The sequence below is a fragment of the Strongylocentrotus purpuratus genome, unplaced genomic scaffold (genome assembly GCF_000002235.5).
Source record: "Strongylocentrotus purpuratus isolate Spur 01 unplaced genomic scaffold, Spur_5.0 spur5_scaffold_2, whole genome shotgun sequence".
Taxonomy (NCBI): domain Eukaryota; kingdom Metazoa; phylum Echinodermata; class Echinoidea; order Camarodonta; family Strongylocentrotidae; genus Strongylocentrotus; species Strongylocentrotus purpuratus.
In genome coordinates, this window is record NW_022145605.1 from 18,442,342 (window position 1) to 18,452,076 (window position 9,735).

Below are 9,735 nucleotides of genomic sequence, written 5' to 3' on the forward strand. Positions count from 1 at the left end.
TAAAGGACATAGATTTCAATTGTATAGTTCAGCTAATGATAATCCAGAAGCAACGCCATTGCATCGGAGGTATCTAGTAACGAATAAAAAGGACACGGGACTTGCCAATTGCATTCTCCATCTCACCATCAATCATGTTACCAGAGAAGATGCAGGTACTTATGTTCTTAGTTCATACAGAAAGGGTCAAACGCTACCAGAGGATGTAAGAATTCGGTTGAATGTTGATTTCCCTCCCGGTAAGGCATCCTGTGAACCAAGAAGCAAGTACCACAGGGAATGGGTCAGACTGCTTTGCACAGCCTCGGCAGGGAGTACACCAGGACAGATTGTGTGTTTTCAAAGTGGCTTGAAGATACCGCCGTTGCACGAGCCGAGAAGAAATGGCAAGATCATCAAGCAGAAATTGCTTGTCAGACAGTCGGATCCTTTGTATTGTTGTTCTTCTATCATAGAACAAACCAAGTATAGATGTGCGTGTAAAGATTGGGGATGGGACCCTGAGAATGATACCATCCTCAATAACACAGATCCTTGCCCAACTGTAACCTCACCAGTAATAGGTATAACGCCATCTCTTGACCCTGCGGCAGCGACTGGCAGTAAGTTCGTTTCCGATTCACTACTCAACTCAACACTGATGCAAACACCCACAGATCGTCAAGATATGGTAGATTTAAGTAAACAAGTTTTATACAGCGTACTATTAGTTTCTTCAGTTTTAACGTTCCTCTTTTATTTTATACTTTACTGGCGTAGATGCTGGTGTGAATAAGAGAGGGGGTGCAGGAGAGTAATTGTGTATATTTAAAGATTGCAACGCCACAGAGGCTCAAATTGGCACACCAAAAATGTGTAAAAGCGGCAAACGATAAAGGGCGACAGTGGGAACCTTAAGTGCTGGAAATTTCCCCCCTGTGTAAGGAAGGTATAACCTGGAACATATATTTGTGGGTGCAGCATCTAAGAGTTGACCCTGATAAGTTCAATTTTGCACCCAATGAAGGGCTGCTTGCATTGTAGTATATAATAATGTGTAATGAAGATGACGATTAAAATTGTAACTCGACGTTGTGTTAAGCGCTGATTATAATTCGATTTTATAATACAATACTAAGTAACACCGCAGTCTTAGTTTGCCCTTTCTAAAAACAACAAGTTGGGTTTTTCTAAATCAGTAGAATATGAGCTTACGTTCACTCCCGTTGTTAAGAGGCCAATAACATTTATATTGTGTACATGCGGGATACAATAATGAACACTTTCTTTAAGAAGCACATAATTGTCCTCCATATATGTTTTGTTTATATTCATGGCTATGATAATGTATGTGCGAGCACACTTGCTCACTATACAGTGCGTCCCAAAAAAAACTATACACTTTTGATATGGCCGCCGAATAAAAAAATATATGATTCTGGGGGACAATTTTTATATGTATGGAAAGCTCATAAACTCAGCTTTCATATGACACCAAAAAGTTTGAAAATAATTCATGCTTGGGTGAGCACTGCTCACTTTTGTAAAGGGTATGAAAATTAGGTTGCGCAGGAATTAGCCTTCCAATTTGTGAGAGGTAAATCCTTTGGTGCTTACAAAATCGAGGGTGATATGATACATTCATGATTTGCTGAGTGAATTACATGGTTTATAAAACCAAAATTTTATGCATGAGTGAACAGGAATTTTATTTTTTATTGTAGGATTCTAACTTTCCCTGTTAGACTCAGTGGTGTGTTTATGGGAGTCAGGATGGGGTGATGGTACATGTTGTAATTTCCATCTTACAAACTGTTATTTTTTACATCTTTGACTTTGAATAAAAACATTCACCCCACATTTCAGTTATTGTAAGATTAGTTGAACATCTCATTGATTCACTTAATAACCAGTTGGGGATAATGTAAAATTATTGTAAATTGATTATTCAAATACGGTTTGTTGAAAAGAGGAATATCACAGATGTTGGCTACTTATTCTTAAGGTTACCCATTTACCATTACAGAAACTCAAGTGCTAAAATGACTGGTTGGTTGGTTGATAGATTGAGTGATTGACTGAGTTATTGATTAATTATGATTGAATGATTAAATTGATTGAAATACTGAATGGTGATTGAATGCTTGATTGATTAATTGATTGACTGATTGACTGATACCGTTCATTGTTCATTAAGTGATTGATAGCTGAATGTAATGGATTGTCAAGATATGCACAAGCACACCCAGGCAGAGAGAGAGAGAGAGAGAGAGAGAGGGGGAGGGGCATACATGTCCTCTTGACCCTAATCCCATCTACCAAACAAAGTCCTACCCTACATTTCACCTCCCCTGCACCATGTACCATCACCCCGTCCTGACTCCCATGAAAACTCCACTGAGTCTACCATGGAAAGTTACATTGCTATACGGTAATAACAAATGCAATTCCTGTTCACTCATGCATAAAATGTTAATCCCATAAACTACAAATTTCACTCAGCAAACCCAAACTCATCACAATTGATCATAAATTGGTCATATCATTCTCAATTCCGTAAGCTCCAAAGGATTTACCTCTCACAAATTGGAAGGCTAATTCCTGCGCAACCTAATTTTCATACCCTTTACAAAAGTGAGCAGTGTTCACCCAAGCATGAATTATTTTCAAACATTTTGGTGTCATATGAAAGCTGAGTTTATAGGCTTGCTATACATATAAAAATAGTCCCCCAGAATTATATATTTTTTTATTCGGCAGCCATTTCAAAAGTGTATAGTTTTTTCGGGACGCACTGTATAAGCCACGTAACAATGGCAATTCCTCCATTTTGAGAGGAACTTTTTGTTTGTTATATATAGGGAATGTTCACTATAATTATGTAGAGGTTTGTCTTGTCTTCAGTTTGTCTTGTAGCCGCGGAGTGTTATCCATATAACACTTTTTTAGGGCATACTGGCTACATGGATATTTAACTCAGTGACCAGCTGACTGGGGTAATAGTAATACTGCCAGCGCTTTGGTCATTTAGTAGTAGATCACTATATATGCAAGAAACCGATATTATCATTATTATTATTTACAAACCTTATAGACCATCTACTCTACTAAGTAATTTGTTTTGTCTATTTACCAATATCGGGTTTATTGCCACAGAAGAACGCTCGCAATTATTCCCCCCCCAAAAAAAAAGATCACATTCACAGAATTTCAAGAGTCTTATCCATCACATTTTGAAATGTTAATGTAAATTGTATGTGAGGAAATGTTATTCGAATGATGATTTGCAAAATAGCATTATATCAATGTTAATTGGTCCTGATTGTTTACTACATTGTACTGTCGGAAATAAAAAATATAAACTGAAACTGAAACATGGTGTAAACGTTGTCTAGTCTAAACATGATTTCTGTAGGCATTACACTTATAGTAATGAAATTAGAATATCAAGTTGAATTCTCTCTTCTCTCTCTCTCTCTTTCACTCTCAAATTTACCTTCTTCTTCCCACTCTCTTGATCTTTTTCCTCGTTTTCTGTTTCCGTCTTTATTACACAAAATCAAAGCACTTGCACTTGGCAGATAAATACGACTGAAAATGATATTCAACACATTTAATACATTTCAGAATATGTATACAATTATGATTGTGAGAAATAAAGTGCTCTTCTCGTGAAATTGGATTCTTGTCCAACAAAAAATTGTATATCATAGATATGATTACAATAATCTGGACTTATATAGCGCTTGTTACGAAATACTTTCTCAAAGCTCTTTACACATACGAGTACCCCGTCATTGGATTCATTGACGCACAATGTGCATCATCTCCATTCCAAGTTTCAAGTTTCAAATTTGTTTGTTTCACATTTTACAAAAAATATAGACAGACATATAAAATAGAAATTATACATATACATGTAGTATGAGCACGTCTCAATGATACTTAATTCATTGATAGATTAAGTAAAATTTGAGGAACCTATTGAAAAACAGTGCTTGTATATTATTGTTTCCTGGTAAAATAGACATCGTACATGAAAAACCGTAGCCGTAGAAAAAGACGTAATTTAGAGGGGGAATCTAAAACACAATGGAATAAGGAAATTTGTATACAAATGCATTAGCACCAATACCCAGAGTCACCTGGTTAAAATGCTGATAGTCATCCGAGGAATTTAGCAAAGCACCTTTGAACGAAACCTCAAGTGTACTTAGGCCTATCTATACAGAAATTAATTCAAAAGTATTATAAAACGAAAGGTCAGACTGTAGAATATTACATGGAGAAAACCACACAAATAAATGTTACACAGTTTCCCGAATGAAATCGTGTACATGTTATGGGCACCGTGAGGGCATACGGCAATAACTAACACAAAGGCTTTCGTCATCCTACCAAGGCCCCATTTCTCTCCTGGGTATGGATTTGTAAATGTAGATTAATGGCTTTAATGCATTGCCAAAAGAAATTAGTGCCGTGTCGGGAATCGAAACCACGACCTAAGATTATATATCTACATGTATAAAGCTAATTTACAATGTTACAATTTCAACAACAACAACAAAAAGTCTTTAAATGCAGACAGTACAGAAATGTTATGGTCCTAAAACGATTATATGTATAATGTTTTTGTTGGTGCGTGTGTGTCTCAAATAAGGTGTCTATTTACATTCAAGCATCAAACATATAAATTAATCCCACTTTATCTATAGCTTTCAATTCAAAGTGTTTGTTTTGTGGTTTACTTCTTATGCCCAGAACGAATGTGTACTGCATATATACGGGCAAGTCCAAGGTCTTCAGACCTATCATTCGTTACCGACCACGACGTTCACATGACCAAATTTTCTAATGTAAATATATCATCGGCTTAAATTTTGAGACACGCATCCACTACATGAGCTCTAACAAGAAGTGAAACTTATCATACGAGTTGCATTTTTTCATTAAACATTTGTGTTAAACAAATGTGTTGAAAGAACACCTAGAATTAAAAATTAAAATGTTACCATTAGCCATCTCTAATGTTTGGCACCTATTACGCCCCCCCCCCCCTCCCCCGCCATCTGCATCCTAGAAACGACGCTTCCGAAGAAAGAATTCTTGCGACAGCACTTCCCTACTCCGGTGGGACCATGATGTTCCATCTCACATTATCTCTTTGAAGAGTCAGAATAAGTTCGTTCCAGAAGTACTCCTGGCCTCTCTCATCTTCCATCCACCAGAGGTAGGTTCTGCGCTCACTCAAGTACAGCCTCACCAGGAACGGGAGCTCTGCATCCTGAATGTCCTCAAGAAAGACCACTACGATGTTTTCCATTCGCGCATCGTTGACCTGTTCAAAGGCTATACGGAATTTTTTCATGAACCAGTTGTCCTGGAACGCAGCTCGGCTGAGAAGCAGGACAGTCTTGAAGCTTTTCTCAATGACGTAAAAGACCGCGTCGAAGTAGTGCATTCCGGGGATGAGATCGTCATCGCCAATTGCGTTTCTGTTGAAGTTTGGAAGCCTTTCTTCAAGGACTGGTCTGAGGTGTTCCTGGACCCAATGTTCGTCATCCTCCATGAACATGATGTTGAGATCAAATTCAAAGTCTCCATGATCGCGTGCATCTATAATTTCGTTGTATCCTATAACAGCAAGCTTCAATAGATATAGTTTGTATCTCACAAACCAGCGAAAATGATATATTAAAAGCAAGGTGGCCGCAAACACGATGACCGCAATAGAGGAGGAGCAAATAAGGACTATGTTTGGACCACACAAGTCACTAGGAATAAAGATTAACAGCGGCTTGCCTCTAAGAGGACTAAGCGTTGCAGATGCTGTAGAACATACTGTATTGTCTTCATTGAGGACATTCACTTTACTGTTTAGCCACTTCACCAGCCATGATATGTCACAGTTACATATCAATTCGTTCTGGGAAATGTCAATCGATAAATTCATTGTAAACATTAAGGGTTCAAATGTACTGTAATTGAAATATGTAAATTTATTACCAGCTAAAACTAACGTTTTCAAGGAAGTATTATTATCAAATGTCAGCAGATTCAAAGGAAGCCTCTGAAGTTTGTTTCCTCCAAGTGAAAGCGTGCGGAGAGAACTCAGGCCGCGGAAGACATTCGATTGTATGCTGGAGACCTCGCAATCGCTGAGGTCAAGAAACTCTAAAGCAAACAGCCCTCGAAACATTCCTTGCAACAGCTCGGAAATAGGATTACCTTCCAATACAAGATGTGCTAGATTATCCAAACCATCAAAGAGTGATGTGGATGTTAATGAATTCCATAAAAGCTGTGAATGTATGTTTGAATAAGAGAGATCCAACCATTGTAGTGAAGGGGTATCCTGGAACGTTATTCCCGATCTAAAATAGTCTCCCGAAGCTGAAGAGGTTAGGGATATTAAATAAGGGGCATCTACCAAGAAGTCTCTTATCACATTGTTTGATACGACTAGATAGCGAAGGTTGAAGAGTCCCCCTGTATATTGATTAATTACAAGTTCCATAAAGTTCGTATTAAAGGTTATGTCTAATGTAAATAGATTATCCAAACCTTGAAAAGCAGTGCGTGACAAAAACTTTAATTCGTTATAACCCAAATATATCTCGCGCACATGTGGGGTACTCCAAAAAGAGTTGTTCGGATTGATTTGATTAATATGATTATGCTCCAAGTGAAGTATTTCAAGTTTGTTCATTCCTAAAAAATATTCTGGTTCTAAAGTAGGGATAGTGCCCTCTAATGTGAGTTCTATAAGTTGATTTAGATTTGAAAAAGGAGTGGCGTTCTGAAGATTTAAATGAACGAAATTCAATTCCAAATATATGAGGCGTGAGTTATAAAGAGGTCTAAAAAAATCGACAGTGATTATGTCTTGGTCTATATATTTTATATACAGCCATTTGATTCGAGATCTGGCAACCCCAATCAACAAATCAGTCCACACTTCTAATATTACAGATTTCCGACCAAACCGCAATGTCTGCACACGAAGAGATGCGATTGTTTCTGGATCAATGCGAATTACAGGATTTTTAGACAAATCCAAAATGTTAATGTCGCAATTGAGCTTGAACGTCTCAGATGTGAGTTCCCGGAAATTGTTTCCGTCAAGAGAGATTGTTTCCATTGTCCATTGGTTTCCTGAAGAACATGCGATATTGACATGTGTGAGTTCGTTACGAGATAACGGAAGATCTCTCAGTCGTACAAACTGCTCTGAATATGTGATATTGTCAGGGAAAGACGTCAAACTATTTCCATTAATATTCAGAGAGTGAAGATGTTTGAGCGGAAGAAATGTCCCTGATTCAATGAAATGAATATCATTATTTGATAACACTAACGTCGATAGTTCGGGATATTTCAAAAAAGAGGAATTATAAAGATACCAAATTCGATTATACATCAGCCATAGCTTTTGAACATCTGGTGACAGACAATCTGGGACTTTCGTTAGGTTCAGTCTATCGCAGTCAGCAAATCTTTTCTTGATGTCTTCCTGACACTGGGGTACCGATTTGCCTGAATATCGCATGGGGAAATTTGATGTACGTATGTCATCGAAGCCCAGGTTCCTCCGCCAATGCACAGTCGAACCCAAATGAGACAAGTGGAGTACTGCCAATAACACGAGTAAAGTCACAGATGCCATCTTAAGTGTAGACGTTAAGAGCGCTGTAATGAAGATAACGAATACAAATCATATATTTTTATTTCATTCATTTATTTTACACATTCCAGTTTAAAAACATGAACAATGCAAAACAATGTACGTTATGAAATACATACTTTAAAGATACTCGCAGCCAACATCAAATTCTGTAGCACTGTGCATGAATTATGAATATGTCATGTATGTCCTATCTGTGAAATTTAAACATTAGCAATGTCCTAGTATTAAAATAATGCGAGGAAACCCGTTTACCTTCTCGACTTCACTGTCAGACACTATTGAGTGACTGTCTGACATATTATTTTGTTTCTATGGTGATAACTTACATAAAATGAGCAGGTGCATGAGCAGTTGTCTACATGTACACCAATAACCCAAAATTACCCACAATTACCCACTACTTGTAATGGCCAAAATCAAACTGATTGAATCTTTATGCAGCACAAAACGTACGACCATTCGGTAATAGGATCTGAAAATCAGACTATTACTTAGGTAATTGCCATCACTTCAGTCGATTCGACAACTAATGGTCGTTATTTTCCCACTATTAAAGCCATTTTAAAGCCCTTTCATTTAGACGGAAGTTCTAAATTAGTATCGTCTTTCAAATGCCATTGGAATTCAACATATTTTTTGGAGACTGCAAATGGGACATAGTACCTTTAATAGACATATATACAACAAAAAACAAAAAAAGATTAAGGGACGAAGGGAGAAATAATTAGTAAACATGGTAAACCTGTATTCCGATGGGGAAATACAGCAGCAAAATCGCTTGTCAGGGTAAATCCCAAGAATATTTACGATATCACACTGCAAATATCGTAAACAAGGGAGGGGCGGTCATTGGAATATTACTATTGCTGGTGTTAAGATAAAGAGAACTGATTATTTGAAAATAAGATTTTTTTTTAATTCTGTTTTAAAGTTCTGGAATGATACAGACACTTTATAATGTGTATTGGCATTAACTCCCGTGGCACGTTTTTGTAACGAATATATTCTATTAACAAAAGATTTTGATCCACTGGCCAACAATCATAATGAGCCACGTTTGGAGTTCTCAAGATGATTTACCTAAATCTGACTTTGTTCACCTTCTAACCACGAAAGTAACACATATATGCTTTTTAATGTAACGGTATTTGTAACACTTCATTTACTCAATGAGCTACCTCAGTGAATTGGCACTAGATTGACCAGTTTGCAGATTTTAAAAAACTAAAATTAACGAGATGAAAAATGACAAATGCTACTGCAACACAACTTTCGATCACATCCCAAATCGTAATTCACAGTCAAATTTTGTTTATATCCAGTAAATTTTGGGAAAAAAACATCAATAAAACTAATATATAAAGATAAACATCAACAAAACTATCCTCAGTAAAATTTTCGCTCGCAGAGAAATAATTCCCAGTTGTATTTGAAAATCATAGATTTAACGCACGACATTTAGCAGAGTATAAATGACCCTCTATTCTTCATACTTGAAGAACACCTTCTATATAATATGCTCCTTTTTTTGTCTAAACGGATTGAGATTTTTTTTCTGATAATCCTATTTCCTACTTTTCTATTACACTTTCAGAATAAGTACCCGATTTCCTAACATCGTAAACATATCAACCTTTTTCTGATATTTCTTGTTCCTTTAAAATAAGAATCTTTCTTCAAATCCGCAAGCATATCAATGTTTGAAAACGTCCCCAAATATATCTCCATTTTACGCAAAATGTCTAAAATGCGTTTACAAGTCGATCGTAAGTGGTAATATGTAGATCGCAATAATTTTACTTACGAATGATTTCACCTGTTCACACTGGAATGCACAGTCGAAATAGAATTTGATTACTCGGATCAGAGTTGCTCGTCTCATCATCAGTGTAAGACGTGTGAATGCGCACGGCGATATTATAAGATAAACCGTATGATACAACACCTACGTGGATCCTTGTCATTTGATTGGAGGATTGTTGGTCACATGATATTCAATAGATGTTCTATTGCACGGGCGTGCATTTTGGTTACATTCGCCGTGCATTTGTGGTTATATGCGGACTGTG

General features: G+C 36.9%; 1 protein-coding gene across 1 annotated transcript; it reads right to left on the reverse strand.

The window, feature by feature from the left end:
• Positions 1 to 3,609: 3,609 nt before the first annotated feature.
• LOC105444833 (toll-like receptor 4) lies at positions 3,610 to 9,535 on the reverse strand. The gene is made up of 2 exons (XM_011679584.2): positions 9,471 to 9,535; positions 3,610 to 7,668 (listed from the first exon to the last, which is right to left on the reverse strand). The coding sequence occupies exon 2, from the start codon at positions 7,643 to 7,645 to the stop codon at positions 5,102 to 5,104; it is 2,544 nt and encodes an 847-aa protein (XP_011677886.2). The 5' UTR covers positions 7,646 to 7,668; positions 9,471 to 9,535; the 3' UTR covers positions 3,610 to 5,101.
• Between the last annotated feature and the right edge of the window lie 200 nt (positions 9,536 to 9,735).

Excerpts from the sequence above, each read along its gene's own strand:
- LOC105444833 (XM_011679584.2), bottom strand. The coding sequence starts at position 7,645 with ATGGCATCTGTGACTTTACTCGTGTTATTGGCAGTACTCCACTTGTCT.